Source organism: Notolabrus celidotus, chromosome 13, assembly GCF_009762535.1.
Source record: "Notolabrus celidotus isolate fNotCel1 chromosome 13, fNotCel1.pri, whole genome shotgun sequence".
Lineage (NCBI taxonomy): Eukaryota > Metazoa > Chordata > Actinopteri > Labriformes > Labridae > Notolabrus > Notolabrus celidotus.
In genome coordinates, this window is record NC_048284.1 from 13,645,264 (window position 1) to 13,670,132 (window position 24,869).

General features: G+C 40.1%; 1 protein-coding gene across 1 annotated transcript in view; it reads left to right on the forward strand.

Annotated features, from left to right (window-relative positions):
• mettl24 (methyltransferase like 24) overlaps positions 1-24,869 on the forward strand; it is a 55,397-nt gene that overhangs the window by 15,664 nt on the left and 14,864 nt on the right. The window contains exons 2-3 of the mRNA XM_034699006.1: positions 14,064-14,162; positions 21,004-21,137. Coding sequence (XP_034554897.1) covers positions 14,064-14,162; positions 21,004-21,137 — 233 coding nt within the window. The remainder of the gene's footprint in view (positions 1-14,063; positions 14,163-21,003; positions 21,138-24,869) is intronic.

A 24,869-nucleotide genomic window follows, 5' to 3' on the forward strand; every position in this document is an offset into this window, starting at 1 on the left:
CAGTCCACTTGGTGATGAATAGGAACATTTGTGGATGTCTGTGTGCATTTATGAATGTAAGCATGAGTGACAGCGCTATAAAGTAAAAGGAGTGGGGGGAGGGGGGGCTGTGTTTCCAAGGCAACAGTCAGCTCTACAGAGATTTAAGTTGATTGTACATGCCATGACAAGTCAAGGACTCCAAAGAACATGCTGGTTTTCATGGTTGTACATTGCATATGTGAAGAAAAAGATGAGACCGTTTATAATAAGAAGCCACACACAGCAACTAGTCGTGTTTTGTATACCTTTAAAGGTTGTTAACATCTACCACCCTGGTTTGTATGAAATCATGATTACACTACAGCTACACTGATATTTGGGTCATTGTGGTTCAGCCAGCTGCATGCATGTTCATGCAGTAGCTGGTTTTAAATGAAGCTGCTAAGCTTTTCATCATACTCCAAGAGCACAAATGGCTTTCCATATTTAACGCAAATATTCCAAATAAAGACTGTAAATTACTACTATTCAACCACTTTAATGAGCAGCACTAATTACTTTGCTTCCTTTTTTTTATTTGTATGGCATTTTAGTGAAAAGTTTGTCCTTGCGGTTAAAAGAAAAAAACGGCTTTTTTATGCTAACATTATCTGATGATTTAAGCCTTCATCTATCTCATTAATTGTCCTGAGTAGGAGCATTTGTGGATGTCTTATGTCATGCAACCTCTAATCAAACTCAGGGCTGCAGATGATGACATGGTTCTTTTGGTTTAGCACTTAATATTGAGGATGCACAAATAGCTGAATGAGAATAGGTGCAAGTTCAACTTCAATCGGCTTTGACTATTTTCTATTATTTTGGCAGATAGTGCTTCTTCAAATGAGGGAAGAAAGATGGAAGAGTACACAGAACAATAGCCTGTGAGAGCTGAAGTGTTTGTCAAAGCCTGTTTTTTTTATATAATTTACTGGGGTTAATTCCACCTCACCGCAGTATGATAAACATTCAAGAGATTTTCATTTGCACACTAACTCTTAGAGTCGCTCTCTTCGACTTGATGCAAACCAGATGCGGGTTTGTTAGACTTCTCCTTTGAAAGAAAAAGCAGCACCAAGAGAACAATCCTTTCAGTTTCTATCTACACCATCTGTGCCTTATCCTCCAATTTTAACTCCTTACTACTCCTCACACACACACGCGCGCGCGCACATGCAGGCACGCACGCACGCACGCCATACGCACGCACACACACACACACACACGTACAAAAACACTTCTACTGTCTCTCCTCTCCTCTGCAGGCTTCTTCTCTTTCTTCTTCTTCTTCTTCTTCTTCTTCTTCTTCTTCTTCTTCTTCTTCTTCTTCTTCTCCTTCTTCTTCTTCTGTCACAGCATCACTCTGCCTTTGAGACCGAGGCTAAACTCCTCTGAGATTACTGCCTTTATTAAAAAAGATCAGCGTAATCCTCCGCTTTAATTCTGTTATACCTCTCTGTCTCTCACTGTTGTCTGGCACTGAGCTGGGATTGGCCGGTGAGACGGGGCCTGTCAGAGGAATTGAGATGACACTGCAGGAAGTGGAGACAGCTGGGTCTGGTCTGACTGCTGACCGTCACGGTCTCCGCATCTCACAGCTTAGTCCGAACAACCGCTGATTCTTTGAGATTATCCTGTTTGATCATTGGGTGGTACTTCAGATCATTTCTTTCAATAACACTTTTTATTGTTTTTATTTATGTATGGAAAAGTTTTGGTCAATCAAAAAGTGATAAAGTACATTATACATTTGCTGTTCTGAATACCATGCATGAGTATATTAGGAATCCCTGGTCCACACCAAACATTAAATCAAACATTTCTAAAACCCATTTGCTTTAATAACTTGGTGCTTCGCGTCCCTACAGGACAACAATGACATGTGATCTCTTCTAGCTTCAAATCCCAGTAAAAGAGCAAAACTCTTATGTTGCATTCACAGCAAATGCAAACAGTTGCTTAATTCGCTCCAGAATGTTTTATGTTAAATCGTTTAATTCACGTAAATAACTGGCTCCACTTGTGTGAACCCAAAGATGCAAATCTGGCGAGAGGAAAGGGGTTCCCTTCAAACGCCACACCAGTCGGTTGTCTTCAAGCAAGGTTGAGATTGACGATATTTAATGGTGAAGCCGGTTCCAACATCACCGACGTTTATTGCCAGATTGTGGCAACTCGAGGATGAAATAGGACAGATTTTTTTTTTTAAAGGTATAATTTCTCCTTAATGAATTTAGAGACAGCAACCCCACCTTGGGAGTTTCGCCCAAAGAATTAGTGAAAAAAAAAGATTAAGTTTAAGGCACTCAGGTTTCCTCTACCTCTTGAAGAGCTGGAGACGAGGTTCCAAGTTTAACAAAATAAGTCCTTTTATTTAGACAAAATAGTAAAAATGACAATAAAATTACCTTCCACACCCACAGGGAAGGGGGGGACCTTATTCAGAAGCTGAGGCTTACCACCGGTGAATGGATCAAGGAAAAGGTGAGGGGGATCCCAGGGAAGAAAAACACCCCAATCACTCCCCACTCGGTGAGACAACTAAAAACCAGGGATACACAGCACACAATAAGAGGGAAACCACCAGCAGGACACCAAGAACCACCACCTCTCACGTATTTACACATTTAACTCTGCAACAGCATTATATTGGTGTCAAAGTGTGTGATTTTACGTTGCATTGTGGCTTGAGGGGCAAGGCTTGTAAACACACAGTGTTCTGTGCTCTGCTCTGGCGCTTTACATTGTGACCATCCTCCCCCCGATTACACCCCCGTTGCTACCTCTGGAACAACTTGGCCCTAACAATACACCTCTGTGTGTTACACACTGAAGGCCTTAAGCCAGTATGAAACTCACACACCTGTGCGCCTGCTTCCTAAATATTGTATGTCCACTCAAAGCTTAAAGCCTCTTTTAAATCACTACATAATAATATTACAGTGGTGTGGCTGTTGAAGAGGTTTAAACTCCCATCAGGAACTCTCCTGAGCGCCGATCTCAAACAACTGGTCGATAGGCTAGCCGAGATCATTTATTTTTTATCTTTCATTGTAAATACGAGGAGCAATAAAAAGTCCTCTGGCAAATAGGAAGTGATACAGTGAGTCTACATTTCATGACTTTAAAAACCCCAAATAATTTAACTTATACATTAAAAATACTTTTATTTTCTTTTAAACAGTCCAGTGTCCATGTGCTCAATTTCTTCTTCAGACTAAATATTGCCCATAGGAATGTGCATTTTAAGTATTTTCCGTGATTGATTTTTGGAAATGTTAACGATCAATTATCGATTAATCAATTTTAAAAAAGTATTATTCTTATGTAAAAAACAAAGCCAAATATGTTTTTTTCCCCTAAATTATATTTTCGACAGCAACAAAATGCACATAACTGACGGTACTGAATACGGGTAACATGTTTAACACTGATTATCAACGATCAGGCTCATAAAAATATTCTCCGCGGACATAGTCTTATAAAGTGAAGGCTCATAATACTAACAGAAAGTACTTCAGACTCACAGTGTCCAGTTTTCTGTCTACTCGTTCTTATTGAGAAAAATAAACATGTGTATTCGGTCAGGTGTCAGTTGGGAGCACAACCGGGTCATAAAAAGTCCAGCGGCAGAAAAGCACTGGAGGCTCTGATGTTGCTGCTCTGCAAACATAGCGTAGTAGCAATTCCCACCAGTCTGTTGGCTTTGTATCCAAAGGTGGGGAAATGTCCTGTTCCGAGTTGTGAACCTTCGTGTTCGTGTCGTTGTTGGCAGCAGTAGTGTATTGATCCTCTCTAAAAAGCGCACGTGGAGACCCGACGCACAGCCGCCAGCTGAGCGTCTCCGCTGTGTGCAACACCTTTAACAGCTGATTCACATCGAAACATGATTTAAACTTAAAACACCTCCCTGATAGATGAGTGTAATATGAGACCACATAATGTTTGTTCCACGTGACGGAAAATTAATAACAAAAATGTGTGTTTCGAGTAATTTCTTAACAATTAATCGATAATCAATAATTGTGTACATCCCTCATTGCCAAACTAAGATTTTTTCAAATGAAAGGATAACCAAATAATAACCATCATTTTAAGAGCCTGTTAAACTGTCAAATGAGAAAAATACAGATTTAAAACAACAGATATCATGAATATCAGCAATTATCCGATAACGTTTCACTAGTCCGTCAATGCAGTATTCAAAGTTAAAAGTAGGTTTCATTTTAATTTTTTTAGCTTCAGAGTAATAACTGCGTGATTCTTCGTTTTCCTCTGTATTGCATTAGCACAGGCATGTAGAGCATGAATCTCTGATGCTGTCTCTCGCCTGGGTTCTCCAGCAACTCAAAACCAGAGGGAAATTAATGTGAATCAGCCTCCTGCTGTTAGATTAAAACACCACTTTCCTGTGTGCTCACTCGTTCATTGTGGGTCTTGACCTTCATTTGGCACTGGTGAGTTTTTATCTGAGCTGAAAATACAGTCTGTCGAAGAATATTTCCTAAAATCAAGATAGTCCGGTGTTTAAAAAAAACATACACATGCCGTCGACTCAGCTTGATGGTATTTTTTCTATAGCATCAAAAAAATGCACTGCAGGTTCGACTCTCAGCCATTCTGGCACTCGACCAATATACTGGCCTGAGCTGGCAGCTCTTCTTTTTGTCACCTCATGGTTTTCATATTTATAGACTCAGCTCACCTGTGGCTGGCATGTCTATTCAATTTAATACACTACTGACAGTTTGTTTACTGAAGCTCCCTTTCTGCTGTTCCCCCCAAGACATTCTGACCACACTGTCATCGACCACTACAGTATGTACGGAATTTGTTGATATGTAGAGTAAATAAGAAAAAGCATCCCCAGTGTCAGGATTTTCCAGGCTTTTTCTGTTACTGTTGCAGCCTGCAAAGCCTGAAATATAGCAGCTGTTTTAAAGAGTCCAATGCAAGTAAAAGTCTTTGATATAATTTAAAGTTTCAAGGCGCCTTCGAAAGTTGAAAGCAAAAACTCACATTTAAAAGTTAGTCCTTGGTCGCTTGAAAGTCTGCCATCTTATCTGAATGAACCTCTGGATAGCTTGGGCCAGGAAAGATGCAGTAGATGGATCCTTTGTAGCCATGGCAAAGAAGGACACATCTGTTGGATTCATATGAAGGAGCCTTTGATTGGAGCAGCCTTGTGATGCAGTCTTGAAATGTGTCCTTTGAAGGATGCAGCCTGTGAGATGGTACACAGTTAATAAGTCAACCTTTCAGGACCAAATTAACACTCGTATGTTGGGCATATAACAGAAGCAAAACTTAAACAGTAACCTACTGCATGATTTTTTTGTATATAATTAAAATATTTTTTCTGTCATTTTCACTGCCAGAAAACACACAGACTCACTGCCACTTGCAGAATGGAAGTTTCCACATCTACTTGTATTTGTTTACAACATGGTCCAGCCACATCCAATATGGCAGATGCTCTGACAAATTGTTGAAACAGGATAACAGTCAATGCAGCGTCTACGTAGTCTATGAATGCTACACCCTTGTTAGCTTCCACACAAACAGAGAAACACTCACCTGACGGCATTGAAGCTGGTGTCTGCTGGAGGCCACAGCTGATCCTGTTCGTGACGCCAATCATGATGTGTAGATGCCGAAGGAACTTCGTGACACTGGCTTGCTTTTAGAGTAATAGATTTATTACAAAAAAACAACACAAGTATCTATCAAGCATTCCGGACTGCTTGGGAGGACGACTCAGCCAGATTGTGTCTCTCTTCTCAAAGGCTGTTAGACACGTCCTTTATATATGTTTAAGTGATGTCAACACACATGGACGATGGACTTCTCTCAACATCTGGTTTACATTAATACTGAACTCCAGCTCTGTTTATATAAGGGTGTTGACTGTCACCGTAATTTACAGGACAGAAAAGGGGCTCCCATCTTACAAATTCCTGGAGCCACTCTAAGCAGCAAAGACTGTACCATATATGGCTTAGATTCTTGGAGCCCTTCTAAACAGTATACACTTTATATTGTTTTATATCAGATACTTCATTATCAAGACACTCCAAATGTTTCTGTAAAAGATATGACATATTTACAGACCTCCTGTCCTTATTAGTCAGCTGCTGAATGAAGAAGTGTTGTATTATTTGTTGCTTTGGAGAACTTACATGGCGTTTGTTCCATGGCCTTGTAACACCGGCATTTCCCTTTCAAAGTAAAAGCAATGTCGTTTATAGTGTAACAAAAAGGGAAATATTTTCCACCTTTTTATAATTTGATTTGATGCCTTTATTTCAAATATTTTTAAAAAAAAATACAAAAATGCAAGTAAAAAATAAGAAATAATAACACATTTTGAAAAATCAAACAATTCCATCAGCAAGCACTGAAATATTTTAATTAACATGTGCAAAAATCAAAAATGTTCAGTGCTTGTTTCTTGGTCTTTAGAAAATTTCATACAAATTAAAAGTACAAATAACACATTTTAGTCTCCTCATATATAACAGAGTGGAAATTTTCTCTTTTTTTAAGTATTTCATCCCATACTTCTGACATCTTCCCCTCTGCAGTCATCATCCTGGCAGACAGTCTTCTCTTGTTTTATCCAGTCTTCTCTTGTTTTATCCAGTCATCTCTTGTTCATCCATCCATCCTCTTCCCCCTGGGGGATTATTCATGCTTGGCCTGGCTGCTCACACCTCTCTCACACCAAGCTGAGAGGCACAGATCCTCTAACACCACGGGGTTCCATCAAGACATGCAGACCATGCAGAAACGTCCCCATAAAAACAGAGCAGTCAAAGAAATGAGCAAGGGTGTTAAAAAAAAGAAGAAAAAGAAACAGACGTCCTTTATGTATCCTTGAAAAATCCTCTCTACTTTGAATGCAGACTTTTGAAATAAGACTTTCGGTCTCAGATTAACATGTTTGAACTACAAACTACGAAACATTATTAACTTCTTCTGCTTTCAGAACTTAAGCTTTATCCAAGACTTAAACTGACATGACAGACACTTAAACTGGCACTATTTATTTCAGGATATCTCCTCTAATGGCCTCCTACAGCTAAATTCATCACTTGAACTGAGGATTCAACTCCTTTAAGCACTTTCAATCGAACTGATGCTATAACTTCACGCAGCACTTAGACTTTTTACTTCAATCATCACACTTAAACTTTAACATCTTAAAACTCCTCCATTTAAATGCCACTTCAATTTTCTTTGCTACTCTTTTTATTTTAAGCTTTTTAAGAGCAATTATTAACAGCAGGCCCATATTTTCCTTACAGATGTCATAGCACCAACACACTGCTGTGAAATCCTTTGAACCAAAACTTATTTATTTCAGGATTTCACCTTCAAAGTTAATTTGAGTTTTCAGCACTTTCATGTTACTTTAACTAAATTCCTAATCTCTTTTGAGACTTGTGTTTTAACTCCCATTTCAATTTCTACAAGCTAATTACATTTCACTGCCACCTCACCTGCTTTTATAATTCAAAATGATTCAAGGGCTACTTTTCGGAAGTGAGCACACATGAACTTCTTTGCAAAATGAAGCACTCTAATTTGTTTTGAGATCACATCAACAAATTTAAATTCACACACTTCAACTTGCCATAAAAGTCTCTGAAAGTACGATGAGTTGGCGCTATACAAAAATGACTGAATGACCGAACTGGTCTCCAATTCATATATTCCTTCAGACTTAATCCTCCTGTTATGTTCGTTTCTCTGGAACAGCAATAATGTTCCTGGGTCAATTTGACCCGGGGCATATTCAATCATCCAAAAGTGTCAGAACCCCAAAAAATCAAAATAAACTTTTTTTAAAATCTAATTATTAACTCCATTACTAACCATTTAAATCAATATTTAGTGCAATGGCGTTCTTTAATTCTAACAGATCATGATTCCTGTCAACAGTCATGCCAACACCTGCATTCGCACACATTACAGATGAGGTCGAGAGAAAGGGAGAGGGTGTGTGTGTGTGTGTGTGTGTGTGTGTGTGTGTGTGTGAGAGAGAGTGTGTGTGTGTGTGTGTGTGAGATTGGGCAGAAATATGTCACACAGTTGCAAATAAACAATTAGTATTTGACACTTCTGACTCCTTTTAGGCTCCACTTTGAGTGCCAGGTCAAATTAACCCACGAACAGTGTCTATGTAATATAAACATGCAGGTGGGGTTGAAAATAAGTCAAATGAATCCTTTGAACTTAAAAAGGGTCAATTTGACCCGCAACGTAACAGGAGGGTTAACCCATCACTTATTGTTAAAACTGAAATTTCCTCTGTTTTTGCATGAAGGTAAAACTAATTCTTAAACTTCACTAACACTAAAAATTCAACATCTTTCAGTCATTAAATTTTAATCTGCTGCAAAAGATGTGAATTTCTTTTAATCCCTTACAATACTAGTTAAAATTACTTAGTCATCAACTGTTTCAAAAACTTTCCTTTCAACTGACTTCAGCTTCACTGTTCCTCTTGTCATCATACTTACTCAGTATTTCCATTTTTTCCTCCTACCTCTCATGTTAAGGCAAATACCTGGCCTGATCTTGCTGGGGATGTAATTATATCTAATGTGATAGGATGAAGGTCTGCACAGCTGAGGCTCCACAGCTCTGAGTGATGTTCTGTGTGTTTGCTATTAACACTGCTTACTTCTGCTGTCCCTGAGGTGCTGATGACTTGTTGTTGCTTGACTGAACATGGGGCTTAACACTATCTCATCACCACTAAATGATGATTCGGCAGTTAGTCATAGCTCCTAGGCATTTCAAATGTTTGCAGAGACACATCCAATTTCTATTTTAGATGTATTTGCCCTGTAAAAATCCCGCTGTTCGATAAAGACTGGGTTTATTTTTCACAAGTTATCTTGAAAAAAGCTGTAATGTTATTTGTGTGTTTGAACATGCATTGGATTTCCTTCATCCCATACATTCCTTCTACTTTTCCCTCTCTTTTCCTTTTAATAACCAACCTCATACTCTGCAATGTGAGTGCATTGTCCCAGAAATCTGCCCCCAATCAGGAGTCCTGTCCCAACCTGTACCAGGCTGATGTATGGGGCCTGCTTTCTGAGCTTTGCAGGGGAATGAAGAGAAAAGGGCAGAGAGTGAGAGTAAGACTTGTGGGAGCTTTCAGAGTTTCTGGGATGTAGAGAGCTCGATTTGATCTGTGCATATTACGTCTGTGTAAAACTTGGCTTCAGTACTCATTTACTGGAGGAAAGTAGATTGGCATTGGTATTTCTGTTCTTTTTGACCATTGCAAGATAATTTTGTGCAATGAGATCTGGAATTAGAATTTCATGGAGGAAGTGAACTATAAAGTTTCTCTCTGGAGACTTTGCCAGAGTGAGAAATCAGAGGAGAGACATCACCCTTAATATCTGAGTGATGCAGTTTTTAATTTTTGGTCTTTTGATTCAGTACAGAATCTGTGTAGTTCTTTAGCACTTCATGTAATTACTGCAAAGAGTAGATGCAACTGAAAAACACTAGCAGTTGACGGCAAGTTGAATAATTGTAACTGCATCTTTCACTTAGGTAAATGAATGTGTGCACACAAGATAATAACTCTTCCAAAGAGATAATGACTTGTTTGTGCAAGATAACATCTGTCCAAGAGATAATGATATTGTCGGCACATGAGGGAAACTTGTGCTAAAGATAATAACTTGTTTGTGCAAAATAACAACTTTCCACAAAATTCTTCTCATCTTTTGCACTCAAGATAGTAACTTGTGCATAAGATAATGATTTGCCTGCACAAGATAATAACCTTTGCACAGAATAATAACTTGTTGGTGCAAGATAATTGTCTTGTGTGCACAAGATAGTAACTTGTGTGCACAAGATATTAACTTGTGTGCACAAGACAGTAACTTGTTTGTGCAAGATAATATCTTCCCACAAGATAATTATCTTGAGAGCACAAGATAATAACTGTTGCATACAAGACAATAACTTGAATGCACAAGATCGTTACTAGTGGGCACAAGAAATTAAAGCTGCTGTTGGTAGTCACAGAGTAAACATCTGTTCAGAGAGAGGGACTTTAAATGTCAACACTATCCCTCCCAACCAGATTTCCTCTTAGCCCCCCAACACAGATCTGCGTGTGCAGTCATGGTAGTACTGGACTCATAACCAATCGGAGGATGTAGTAGGGGCCGTCCCTTAACCAATCAGGACAGAGGATTGGAGATCAGCTATGATTGGTCCGTGATAACGGGAACGAGGGGAATAATAACATTGCTTGATACAAAGGCATTGGAAAACACAGAGATTTCACAATAGTCTCAAATTACTTCACTAACCGATGAGTACAGATGGGCATTATGACCTTTTCTCCAAACCCAGCAGTAAAAAAGCAACATGTTTTTACACCATTCCTACCAACAGCAGCTTTAAGAAAAAACAAGAAAATATATATATATTAAGATCAAAACTATCATCGTGTCTGACTTTAAAGGCTTAAAAATAAGGTTTAATTTATGCAATACTATGAAATTGGATAGCAGCCTTATACAATTGAAGGGTTTCACTTTCATAGCATTGCAGTCTGCATTATATACAGTATATAAATACCTGTTACGGAAGGAAGGCTGCAAGATGAGGATGCCAGTTTATAAGATTGGCAAAACTTAAAGCATTTAACTTATTAAATTCTCTTTAATCTCTAATGTCACCATTTTTTCTAAAAATGGATTCCTTAATGTTTCACCTTTTCTTTTCCAATCAGTCTGTCTGAGTTCCGTGATGGGAAGCTGTGTAAAACAATAGCTGTAGACAGAAACCCACATGTGCACATCAATCACCCTATTTGTCCTGCAGGGTAATTACATTGATCACGCATCACTGGTGCAATTATTTCAAACTCAGACACTGAGGAGAGAAAGAGAAAGAGAGAGAAAAAGAAATTCTACAGAAGGAATAAGAGAAAGGGAAACAGAGGGATGGAGATGAAGAGATGAATTAAATAGGGGGGGGGGGGGGCTGAGGCAAGACGAGCATTCAGATGTTTTGACACGTTGCAAATCGATTAGAGGCCGAGTGCCAAACAGTGAACAATGTTGTGTGAATCCAGCTCTGCAGCCGTGATAAGGGACAGCTGATTCTCTGAGCTGGCAGGTCCAGGATCAGCATCACTGGAGGGGGAAATGACACACATGGTGCTGCCATAGATAATGTATTAGCTGAGGGCAGTGTGTGCTTGAGTTTGTACATGTGAGTGCCAAAGTGTTTGTTGGCACACATGGATTTGAGAAAGAAAGAAAGCTCAGATAATCTAAGTCAAGATGTATATGTAAGTGAGTTATGTTCACAGGTTCAAAAGTTCAAATCACTATTGAAGCAATATCACATTAAAACTGTGCTGTTGCACTGAATATCAGTATAACAGTGATTTGGTTATTACAACCTTTTGCTGAAGATAACAACCATGCAGATATTTAGCACAATAGTTCTTGAAGAAGCTTACATATTCCGTCTTTGTGCTTGTCCACACATCACTGCAGACAACCTACTTTGTTATCTGTGTTCCAATTAATCATGCAACAAGTTGAATAAGAGTCTTCTGACAGCTGTTTGCCCAATCTAAAAAGCACACTGAGATGCAACATTAATCAATAGAATGTAGGTCACCTTTACAGAGTGATACACACCGTTTTAAGCCCCAGTGGTGTTATACTCTATATCAGCACTCTTGAAATGTCACTTGTCCTATCAGTTGACTGGGTTAAAACTAACTGCAGCACAAGTATATACCTCACAAAAATGAGTACAACCCTCACATTTCTTCTAAAGATGATGCACAAGAAAGTCTGCAAACAATTTGCTAAAGACAGCAGAACTAAGGACATGGATTACTGGAACCATGTCTTGTGGTCTGATGAGACCAGGAAAAACTTATTTGGTTCAGATGATGTCAAGTGTGTGTGGTGGCAACCAGGTGAGGAGTACAAAGACAAGTGCCTCTTGCCTACAGTCAAGCATGGTGGTGGGAGTGTCATGGTCTGGGGCTGCATGGGTGCTGCTGGCACTGGGGAGCTACAGTTCATTAAGGGAACCATGAATGCCAATATGTAGTGTCATACTGAAGCAGAGCATGACCCCCCCCTCTTCGGAAAGTAGGCTGCAGGGCAGTATTCCAACCTGATAATGACCCCAAACACACCTCCATGATGGCCACTGCCTTTCTAAAGAAGCTGAGGGTAAAGGTGATGGAATGGCTAAGCATGTCTCCAGACCTAAACCCTATTGAGCATCTGTGGGGCATCCTCAAACAGAAGGTTGAGGAGTGCAAGGTCTTTAATATCCACCACCTCCTTGATGTTGTCATGGAGGAGTGGAAGAGGATTCCAGTGGCAACCTGTGAAGCTCTGGTGAACTCAATGCCCAAGAGAGTTAAGGCAGCCCTGGAAAATAATAGTGGCCCCACAATATTTTGACACTTTGGGCCCAATATGGACATTTTCACTTAGGGGTGTACTCACTTTTGTTGCCGGTGGTTAAGACATTAATGGCTGTATGTTGAGTTATTTTGAGGGGACAGTAAATTTACACTGTTATACAAGCTGTACACTGACTACTTTACATTGTATCAAAGTGTCATTTCGTCAGAGTTGCCCCATGAAAAGATATAATTAAATATGTGCAGAAATGTGAGGGGTGTACTCATTTTTGTGAGATACTGTACATTTAGGTTGCTGTCTGTTTTTCCACTCTGAAAAAGTGCCATGCATTCCAGTAAGTTCAAATGTACCGTGTGTAAGAATGAGTTTGTGTACAAGTCTGTTTATGAGCGAATGGTTCGATATTATAATATTAAAGATATGATTGATGTAGCCAAAGAGCTGAATATATTGTTTGGTGTTTGAAATTTTATGTCAAATCAACGTTGTATTTAATTTTCATGTTGCGAATGGAGCTGCCGCAATGCAAGTCCAAATCAGACTATGACGCTAAAGAAATATCAACTAGTCAAGGTACACCCAATCTCCATCATCAAGAGCAAAACCTCAAGTTTTATGGAAAAGCACACAGAGCCACTGTTGTGTCTGACTCAAATTATGTTGTGTCTACATTGGCATAACTAAACTGCAGTGCATAACTCTAAGCAGGGCGTGACAGGGGGAAAAAGCATGAAAACATGGGAATGAATTCCAAGACAAAGTTATTTTCCTAAACAAATATGTGCCCTGTTCACAAGCTGTGCCCTGAGCATTAGACAAACCCTAACATGATCTTGTGAGCTGAGCTAAAAATGATCTGTTTCCGAGAATAAAGTGCAGTGCCTATAAAGCAACTCATGAAGAGGAAAGCCATTTCATGGAATCAGTACGACTTTAATGAACTCTTGGCCGTGACATTTGGCACAAGAAGTGATTGTACATCCAGAAAATGCATCATTACAGCTCTCTCTCTTTCTCTTGCCCCTTTGTCCTATTCCCTCTCCATCCCTCTGTCTCTCTTCTAATCATAAACAGACACATTCCTGTAGAAATGAAGCAGCTGTAAAGCAGTGCTCTGCAAGGTTTCAGGAATGTGTTCACATAGCAGCACTGAGCTGTTACAGCCGGCTGATGGGGAAGTCTGAGCTCTTATTTTTCCACACTAACACACAGCTGGACTCTTTACAGTGGATTGAATTATCTGTACCTGGCACTGTAGAATACCTTAAAAATGAAAAGTGTCCCCCATTTTACCAAAATAAGACTGGATTTGAACTTAAGCATGATGTCTCTAACACACAGGTGAGAGAAAAAACCCTGAGTACATGGTGACCTAGTTCGTTCCATCAGTAGCTGCACACAAGTGGGTTATGAAACCTGCAAGAATAGAGCTCCATTTGTTGACGTCCTTGTGCTTCTTCTGAGTGGCCTACTTTGATGTTAGTTAATTGTCAATGTTCATGTTCTTCTCATCATTAACAATAATTTGTGTGTGTGTGTGTGTGTGTGTGTGTGTGTGTGTGTGTGTGTGTGTGTGTGTGTGTTTCATTCCAGGCTCCTCGGTGGCATATAGATTTGGAGCCGTGGGCCAGCGAGAGTCATTCTCTGGAGGATGAAGCTAAAAGATTCCTCAACTATATCACAACACCACAAGTGAGCTTTTCTGAATGACTTCTTTTAAACTGATTTTCTGTTGTATGAGGCTGGATTGATTTCTCTTTATTACATGTGTTTCTATGGGAACAAATCCAGTGTTCGAAATAATCACCCTGATTTTTGCTTCAAGTCAATAATACTTAACGTGGTGTAATACTAACAGAGGCCATGCTTTAATCAAAGTACTTCACAGCTCAGCTCTTTCCCATTGACTACATTTAGACCAAGAGTTCCAGGGTCTTTTAGCCCCCAGCACTACTTTCCCCGGAACTAAAAGGTTCCTTTGTCTCCATTGTTGTCTGTGTTTCAACCGTGGGCTGAAGTCCCTGGTAGATTGTGCAAATCAGGCCAGTGACGTATGGAAAAAAAATATTATACTAAATAATATTTTGAAATCTTACTAAAAACTACACTAGTATGCATTCCCAGGAACTCCCTCTGTGTTTCAACAACTGTGTTAACTCCACAAACACCGTTACGTTCAACTGAAAGTCCCAGGACCTTTGAAAAGTACTAACCCCCAAGCAGCAGGGGAGATTATCTCCCCCTGAACTAAATTTAGACCCTGGTTCCTCCGGTCGAAACGCATGTAGTTCAGGGGTAAAGTCCCTAGTTCCTGGGTAAAGTTCCTTCGGTCTAAAAACGCTTATAGGCTTATACTGGCGGGGGAACTGACACACTGGGATCCTATCTCTCCCCTCTCTCTCTCTCTCTCTGTCTGCCTGTCACTTATTTTAACTTCCTGTCCAGTTAAAGTTACTAACTTTAAACCTGTCTGGAGTCTCTGAGCTCCCTTGTCTCGTAGGTTCCTCAGAGTCGCTGCCGTAGACGCCCTACTGCTGTGGACGTGCTAGACTCCAGCTGCTACAACTACTATCAAACACTCAATCAATCTTTATTTGTATAGCACCAAATCACAAAAAACATTATTTCAAGACGCTTTTACAAACATAGGAGGTCTAGACCACTCTATGTCAAATTATGAACAGAGACCCATCTTCAAGACAGGATAAGACTCAATCTTACCCCACCTTAATCCACCATGAGCATTGCCCCTCGCAATATTTAGCTAGTTACAGTAGCGAGGAAAAACTTCCTTTAACAGGCAGAAACCTCAGGCAGAACCAGACTCATGCTAGACAGCCATCATGCCTCAACCAAGTTAGGTCTGGAAAGAGGGATAGAGGAGAATAAGAGACAGAGGGAGCAGTGAGACTGATGAGACGAGTAGTAGAAGCTGTTGCCGCTATCAGCTGGAGTCCGGAACATCCACAGCAGGAGGATGCCTACGGCAGATCAGAGGGACCTACGAGACAAAGGAGCTCAGGGACTCCAGAAAGGTCTACCATCCGTCCCACCACTATCATCTGTCTCTTCATGTCACTCTATCCCTCTTTCCAACCTCACCACGGTCTCAGCAGATGTGTGTCTAACATCAGTCTGGCTCTGTTCAAGATTTCTGCCTGTTAAAGGAAGTTGTTCTTGCCGCTGTACTTGCTAAAAGTTTCAAAGTGCACTACTCATGGTGGATTAAGTTGAGACCAGAGTCCTGTCTGTAAGATGGGACTAGATCTTATCCTGTCTTGATGTTGGGAGCATATCTTATGCAGGTCTCTATTGCTGTTGCTAAAGATTAACACAACACAGTGACTAGCTGCACAAGTGTAGCATTAAGTCTGTGCTTTAAAGCCAGTTGCCTTATTTTGAAAGGTCTTTGTTGTGTGTATCGGACTAGCTCGTCTCCATCAGTGCATGACGGAGCTACATTGCCTCTCTTTCACATTCATCTCTGCCAGAGAGCACTTGTCTTGCTCGGCAGCACACGCATAATTCATTACTCCATTGATTACCATACAGATTGAACTCCCAGCCCTTCTATTCATATTTAATCAATGAGATGTTCTGGTTTGTTTGTTGGTTTATGTCTGAATCAAATTACTACAAATCGATTTATGATGTTCAGAATCAAAATTTGAGAAAATAGGGGATTTTGAAAGCCGGAAAAAAAGATCCCTTGTCCCTTTATTTTGAAGGATGTGTAAAGAAGCAGATTCAATTCTCTGCCCAAAACACAGAGGGACTTTTTGGGGATGTAAATGTGGCAGAGTTTTTATTATAATGAATTGGCTTGTGTAAATCAGCAACTTATCTTCCCCCCTCACACATTATAGTGAGAACACAGAGTACCACACTCTAAATGACTAAGCACTCGTTCTGTATCTTTCACAAAGCAGACAGTCAGCTCATAATGAATTAGCCACGGGATGTGTGTTAGTGTGTGTTTGTATGTGCGTGTACAGCCGCCTGTGTGTGTGTGAAAGGAAGAGACAAGGACAAGAACAGAGAGAAAAAGGGATTGTATAAGTGTGTGTATGTGTTTGTGGAGGGATGTCGAAGGGAACTGTCCGTCATACACAGTGACAGCAGAGGGTGGAGGGAGTTGGAGGGTGCGCAGCAGCGTCTTCAGCTGTAATGCTGACTGACACAGTGCCTGGTGGAGCTGTTACTCAGAGAGATGGCCCGCGACACAACTGTCCAATCAATAGCAGTCAGTGTATCTTGCATGCATGCTTGCACGGGTGCACACACACACATAGCGTTTCTTTAAAAATGAAAGCCCATAAAAATTCACTAGGGGATCATTTCTCCTGATTAGCTTCAGAGCATTAAGTAGTTATTGTTCATTCATCGTGAGTGCGTGATAAAAGCATTCTTTCAGGGCGATTTTTCCAGTGAAAGGGTCCTTCAGTCAGCAGTTCAATGCCAATGATAAGTCTGCAGATGTGGAGCGGCTCGATAAGAGAGAGATTTTGCATTTAATTGCATACATTCTTACTGCGGGCTGAAGAATGCTTTCAGATTTACACCATTTATAATGAACAGCACAATGGATCATATTCTTCATCCATTTGAGCCCAATATGCCTCACTCACATGTCCAAAATAACTCATGTGATCTTGAAAAAAAAGCCTCATTTAGTGGCTTTTATGCTGCCACTGCACTTGACTCAGGTGGTCGCCTGGTGCTGCCTGACCTATCAATTAACACCCTGATCAGAAGGCAAGGTTTATTCGAAAGCTGCTCCAAGAATCGCCAACTCATTGTGGTGGAGGGGTTGGTGCATCGCAGTGACCCTGAGGGCTGTGCTGTCAGGAGCAATAACTTCCTGGTTGGGTGTCTGAAGTCAAATTGATCCCACGGAAATGGGATGGACTATCGAGTGTATACGACAGATGACTCAGCTCCACCTCCAGCCGTAAGAGAAGCCCAAACAACCTCCACAATTGGAGCCGACGTGATGCGCTAGTGCCCAGAGGAAAATTTTACTGCTCATGGCTTTCTCTTCTAAGTCTCCAGAGACAAAATTGAGATTCTCACTTCAGCCTCATTCAAGTTTCAAATTGTTCTCATTCGTTTAAGGAGATCTACTTTTGAACTGAAAGGCAGACGAAGCTGAGACTTTTTGCAACTTTTTTCTGGGGGCAAGAATGAGAAACAGGAGACATAAGCTATAGTCTCATTTTGCTTTCAAACAGATCTCATTGTCGTCTAGGAGACATAAATGAAACACTTTTGAGATGCCCAGCCCCTTCCAGTCAAGACCCCTCAGGCATAGTCCACAGCACAGCTTCTTGTGCCAGTTTGAAAAAGACATGGCATCAAATTATTAATTAGAATTAAACTTCTTATGAAAGTGAACACTTGTAAACAAGCATGATAAAAACAAACAAAAATGACTTGCATTATAATTTTATATTCTGGCCTTTGTCTCATCTGTTCATAGTAAGGATGCTGGCTTTATGGCCTATACTGCACCCGATCTGTTCCAATGTTTTGACTTCACTTTCAGGGAACTGTTATGCCATCAATGGTTTTATGCAGACCAGTAGTGATTCAGAGAAGTCGCTTGTCAGCACAGACGTAAGACTGGTTATACTTCTGCGTCGCCCCTACGCAACAGTGGCTGACACGGACATGAGCCCCACATACTTGTGCGTCGATGTGTTCGTGTCGTGCAGCAATTCTCCTCCAAAACACTTGAGGGCAGTGTGGTCTCTCCGATAGCCAGTCGCCTCCTTCCGGCCCCGCTACGATCTCTGTTTACTTTTCCACAGTGATTCAGAGCGTGTTATGTTAATCTACAGCTGATACATGTTGCTGTTTATCATACAGACATGATTACATGAAGAATGGAGAGGAGGAGATGAAATACACGGCTGGTGAACGGGGATCTTGGAAGTGCTGAAAATGCAGGAAATACAATGCAGCCGAGTTGACCAATCACAGGGCTTGCGGTCTGCATCGATTCTACGCAAAGTTACATTTTAGAGGAGGTGCAGCTACGTGTGTAGGCCTCTGCGTAGGTACGGGAGGCAAAGTTCCCTTATGGGGGAGGGGGGCTCACCATCAAGACCTTGACCCACGAAGCTTAGGATTGGCAAAGCCCCAAAGAATGTCATGAAGGCACCCAGTGGGCCAATTACCTGCAAGGGGTAAGCCTTGGAGTCAGGTGCTGTACCAAACTCTTGACTCATGTCAAAGTCATCATGTATTCTTTGGGATGGTCTTGAGCTGAATCTGGTGATGGGAGTACTCCGAAAACAATGATGCCCCTCTGCAACAACACTGAGGCGAATATTCTGACTGCTGTTGGAGCTTATTGCCAACCAGCAGTTCAGAGTATCGATCACTGAGAGGATACCGCCTGCAGACTCTATAGTGGATCTGGCAGTTTTGCTTGGGGAGGGTGATTGGTAGGAATGGCCTGCTTGATGTGAATCCAAGTGGTGCTTTGTCATGGCTGTTGGATTGATTGGCCATAACCAATACCATAGTGAGGAGCTCCGAAATGTTCAAAGTTTTGCCAAAAACTGGGCATCTTTGAAGGACACCTCCTAGGTGCTTTCCTTTGACAGTTTTCCAAGGAAATCTGACAGACAGAAGACCATGGGGTGAACCTGGAAGACCTTCAAAAGATTGAATTTGTCGAAGGGTGTTGTGTACTGAAGAGTTTGTAAATCGCCTTGAAGAAACTTTGGTGTTTGTTATATTGGATTGTATATATAAAATAGTCTAGAACAGAACTAGGAGGAGTTGGAAAACATTGCTGACGTTTGGACTAAATTTATAACCTGCATCTGTAAAAAAAAACATGCCCAAGAGGTTCCTCTGAAGACTTATAGAATATAACTCACAACTAAAGAGAAAGTTTTAAGAGAAAACTCAAGACCTACCTTTTTAGTCTTGCCTTTAACTGAGTTTTATTCTTATAACAGTTTTATTTATTTATTCATCATCTAGTTCAAATTTTTGTCACTTATTTTGTAAGTATAGCATCTTATTTTCTTTTAATGGTTCAATATTTTAGTGTTTTATAAATCTTAGAAATGTATTTTATTTTGGTGATTTTAATTTCCTGTGTTGAGTTTTAACATCTTATTTTACCTCCAGTGTTTCCTCATTAAGATATCATGGGAGCGTTTCCTCAGTTCGTTCAGCAACTTCTTTTTTATTTGTATTTATTTATTTTATTTTATTGTTTTTAGTCACAGATATATACTTTCATACCATCATGTGAGGCCCAAAATTGCTCCTTGTTTTGAACTATCTCTGCAGCAGCAGACGGAGCTTATAGAAATATGGTGGTAAATATTTGAGCAGCAGATGTACAACAACAAAATTCAAGACGCTGACATGTATGCAGTTAACCAATGTGTATGAACAGTTAAGGCACATAGATGCTTTACATAAACATGCAGAAACTTTCCTAAACTCTATGAAGCAAAAATGATATTTGGTTATTGAATTAGCATTGAAGTTGGGGTTATATTTATCTTATATATTATATTAAACACATTATGTTAACAATGTTCCCTCTTAGTGGTTAAATACTACATATGAGCACACAAAGTTTGGCTTCTATATTGAAAACAACATCCAGACTGTGGGGATTTTTCAGCATATATAAAATGTCCATCCCCTCCTTCTTTCCTCTCTTCTCTTGCTCTCCTGTTGAGAGACTTGGCCTTGATGCTGTTGCATTAGCCGCAGCTGCACATCATGATGAATCAAAGTGCAACACCAAAGCCCAAACACACAGCAGCCCAGGTTAATTTCCAGCCACAGCTTCCATTGATTTATAGCATTTGTTTTCGAGATGTTTAGATGCATCATACGTCGTATCAGGTCAGCTCATGCTGCCTGGACACTTCACTGTGTGCTGTGAGTGAGTGTTTACATGGTTTAAAGATACTTCATTGATTAAGTGATATTTATGTTTGATGTGTTGCTTTGCTCTGTCCTGTTGCTGTGATACAAGATGCTGTCTTGACTTTTCAGAACAGGTCTTTTATGTGAGGAAAGTTTAAAAAAAAAAATCAGTGTTCGTCATATGTAGGAAAGGAGGACCCAAGTGCAGATGGTAAAACAAGAACGAAGAATTTCAATAAAGGAAAAAAAAGTACTGTCAATGTGTGGTGAAAGTGGTTAGTGCACTAGAGACATGGGAGTTAGGGGGCGGGGCAACAGGAAACTGAAGGACAGGACACTTTTGGAGGTGGGAATGAGGGACAGTGGGACAGACTGTGATTTGATGCTATTTTATAGAAGAGATCTTATCCTATCTTGTAGAAATGCACGTAGTTCAGGGGCAAAGTCCTTAGTTCCGGGGTAAAGTTCCTGCGGTCGAAAAACGCCATTATACTACCATTGCTTTTGTGGTTGAGAGCAAATCACCATCATCAAGGGGTTTGGATCAATCAGAATCAAGTATTTAACACAGTCAGGTAATACATAAAAAAGCTGGTTGATAAAGTATGCTAATGTTTTTTGTGTCTAGGTGTCATGTGCATCACCAGTCAGAGGTGAAGCGACTCAGGACGGTACCAAAGGACCCTGGGCCGCATGTCTGGACCCCAAATACAGCCTGACCCACAGGATACACAGCAAACACTGCAGGGTTTACTCCTTTGGGTATGTACTCACATACACTCACTAATCCAGTTTTAGAATTTACAGTCTGTACACTAGATTTGAGACAAGCTGTCGTGTCCAGCAGCTGTCGAGGAACGGCATTGTTCACCACAATCATTTTCAGATAGTCAGAGAGTTTTCTACAGATGGCTTTTAGAGCATCAGCTGCTGTGACAGGCTGTGGTACATGGAGTTATAATTGCTTCTGTTGTTCACAAATGACATTTTAGACTCTTTCTGAGACGAGGAATTCAGTTTTTTCTCACTATTTTGTCAAGGAACAAAGACTATTTTATTTTTTATTAAAATGAAAAACAGTTTTTTTATTTCTACATTCCCTGTCAGCTTTGTGTTTTTATGTCTGATGACTAGAATCCCAGAGAGCCTAAATTAATTCAGGAGATGTCGTTCTGTAACAAAATGTTTTGGTGACATGTAGCTGTCGAGTTTTCTTTCTTCATTCTGGGATTTCTCAGGATGATACTTTTTAATTTTTTGAGTAACACTGTCACAAGAAGAAAAAATAGTCCCTTCACTGATTTAACTTTACCTCCAACATCCACCTTAGAAGTCCCATCTACTCTACTTCTGCTTCCTCACCTTGAGTGGCAAGTAATCTGGAATAAAGTCAGCCGGTTCACCGAGGTGTTTAACCTTCTTAAGATTGGAGAGTCAATCATTCCCAGTTGGCTTTGTGTCCTGGATCAGCTTGGCCCGGTTTCTGCTCCCGCTGGGCCTTTGCTGTGCTGAGGTCTGAGGGGATTTCTCTGCAGGAAAGAAGGGAGCTTATTAATCTGACTGTTGAGAGACAGCGCAGGTGTCCTGGCATCGAGGCACAGATACTGAGGCGGGAGGGAAGAGAAGGGTTTCTGCTGTTTCTGGCATCCTGCCTCTGCATGGTGAAGGGGTCAAGGGTCAACGGGAGAGACAAGAGGAAAGCATATCTGATATCCCGAGGCTGAGTGATGGGAAGTCACCCATGCAGAAGAGTTACACGGTCGTGAACTGACAATAAAAGAAACATCACAATGCTTACTTTGAACTGATTTATGCAAACATTTCACATTTGACCTGAATATCAGCAGGGGGAAAACATGACTCACAGATCAGATTCTTTAAGACAAACAAAGCAGCATTATCATTTTTCATCTATCTGACTGATCCCTTTAGACTTCTGGAATAGATTCAATTTAAGCTGGCTAATGCAATAACAGTGAGTCTATGTAATACGAGATATCCTATAAAAAAAACAGACGTTAATTAGAAACAAAAGGAAGGTACAGAGCTCTATGTAGCAGTTATGCAAAACTAACTGCTCTCTGAAGTTCTAATTTTTTGGAAATGCTAAGTGAAATTCTCCTCCTGGTGTCCCCTATCTGACCCAGATTCAAACCCACACACACACACACACATTCACACTCTTTTTGGTCAAATTCATGCATCTATTCCTGGGTTTCTCAGTGTCCTACACCCAGGAGGTTTCAGCACAAACGCTGCACATAACACTGACTCTAACAGAAATGTCAGATAGTGTTAATTGTGCATGCATGTGCACAACTACATTCAGTGCAAAAATGAGTCTTTGTGTATACTATGGAATGCACTTTTTTTTGCGGTTTAGTGTATGTGTGTACCGGCGATGCGTCTCATTTGTATGCTGTTTAACGAGCCATAGACGGCCGTGCCTGGGCAGGCTGAGCAGCTGTTCTCTGATTGGTCTCTCAACATACTGGTGGATGAGGGAGTATGCATGCATGTGTGTGTGTGGGTGTGTGTGTGTAGGGGGGGGGGGGTTAGGATGTTTTTCCACATGAAAAACCCATTACCCAAACCTTTCACCTCTCGCACTCAAGTTTACCTCTCTCACTCTTCTCCCTGTCCTTCCTCTTTTACTGCTGTCTACCTCTGAGTTTGTCTTTTTGAGCATGCATGATTTTATTTCTCTTAAGCATCAACAGTGCAGAGGCTAACTGTTATTAAAGATTGATTCTGTGGATGAATCATCCATAAATTATAAAAAAAAAAAAAAAACAGCCCACACTTTTCAATCAAAGAGGCCAGATAACTTGAGATGCATTTAAAATAAACATGGGAAAGTTTATTGTAGTTTATAAAGTTTATAGAATGTTATAGTAAAGCTCCTGGTAAGAGTAGCGTCTGCTCCTGATGACTGAAGTTGCTGCCCTTTAAATCCTTTCAGCTAACGTGTTTTCAAAGTAAAAAAAAAAAGAAAGTAGTAAAAAAAAGAGAAGATAAGTATTGTGGCTATTTGACCAGAGGAGAGGCTATAAGCACCTAATTTAGCACATGGAACAAATGAGCAACTAAGGTTTATGTTTAGAACAGCAGAGAAGATGCAAATACAAATTTGAGATGCTCTTAAGAACATTTAAATATCACAAACACAAAAAATATCCTTAAAGCTAGGGTTGGTAGTCACGAAAAACTAGCATGAATTTGAATATAGCGTTTCGGAGCTCCTCCAAAATGACGCCCCTGCTCACATGCACGAGCACCAGTGCTTCGCGACCATATGATCGCGACTGATTCAAAACCGGTCCTCAGCACATTGTTTGTGTTTTGCACTACGTCAACTCATGTCTCACTCAGCGGTGAGAAAACACCAAAACATCATCATAGTGAAAGTTAAAAACACAAACAAACATGAAATGTACGCGCAGGAGGCGGGCAGAACGGCAGTACGGGATTTGATTGGTTTAAAATTATGGGACCCAAAAACGGTGATTGGTTGGTGTTTTCCCAGGTTTACTCCGGCTGTAGATAGCAGCATTTTTTCACTCTTTTTTAAGAACACATTATGTTTTGATTGCCATCAGGGCATAAAGATCATTTTAACCAGTATAACAAAAAGTGTATCTAAATCTGACTACCAACCCCAGCTTTAATTTTAGATTTTATTCTGCAACTCTTTATAACACTCCAAAGAACAAACATCATACATGATTTAAAATGACTTTCTTGTTATCAAATATGTATGTGTTACACTGACCACACTGTGGCTTAAAGACGTCCTCCTGCAGGTCTTTCAAGGGTAATGTACACACTGCATGGACCCAATTTTTTGTCAAATAGTAAATACACATCAATCATAAAAGACATAATCTACCCCTGCTGTCAGTTAGGTTATCTAGCTACAGAAAATATCTAAAGTTTGTCTGTTTGGTAATTCACTGAGGTGAATGCTGGGGAATGGTAGAGCAGCTAGCTTTTAGTAAGTTAACAACAAAGAGCCTTAAAATTTGTCCGACATAGTTAAAAAAATGTTGTAAAATAGGGCGCCGTTGGCCTAGCGGTCTTAGCGTATGGGGCGCTGTTTGTAAAGTTGTGGACACTTAAAATAACAGCAACATTTCTCCACATTTAGCTCCAAAACGGCATAACAATGTAGGGTGCATTTTTAAAAGTCACTTTTTTTTTTATCACATTTAGAGGAATATTTGTGATCTTCTTCACTTTTAATTTTGTTGTGAAAAATTTTGTTAAATCCAAATGTTAAATATAAATATAAATGTTAAATCTAAATATTAAATATAAATGTTAAATATAAATATTAAATATAAATGTTCAATATAAATATAAATGTTAAATATAAATGTTAAATGTTGCTCTGCGATCCTAAATATTTAGCTGACATTCAAATTTACACTGCCGCATATCAGCTAAATATTTAGGATTGTGGAGCAACATTTAACATTTAGATTCATATTTCAC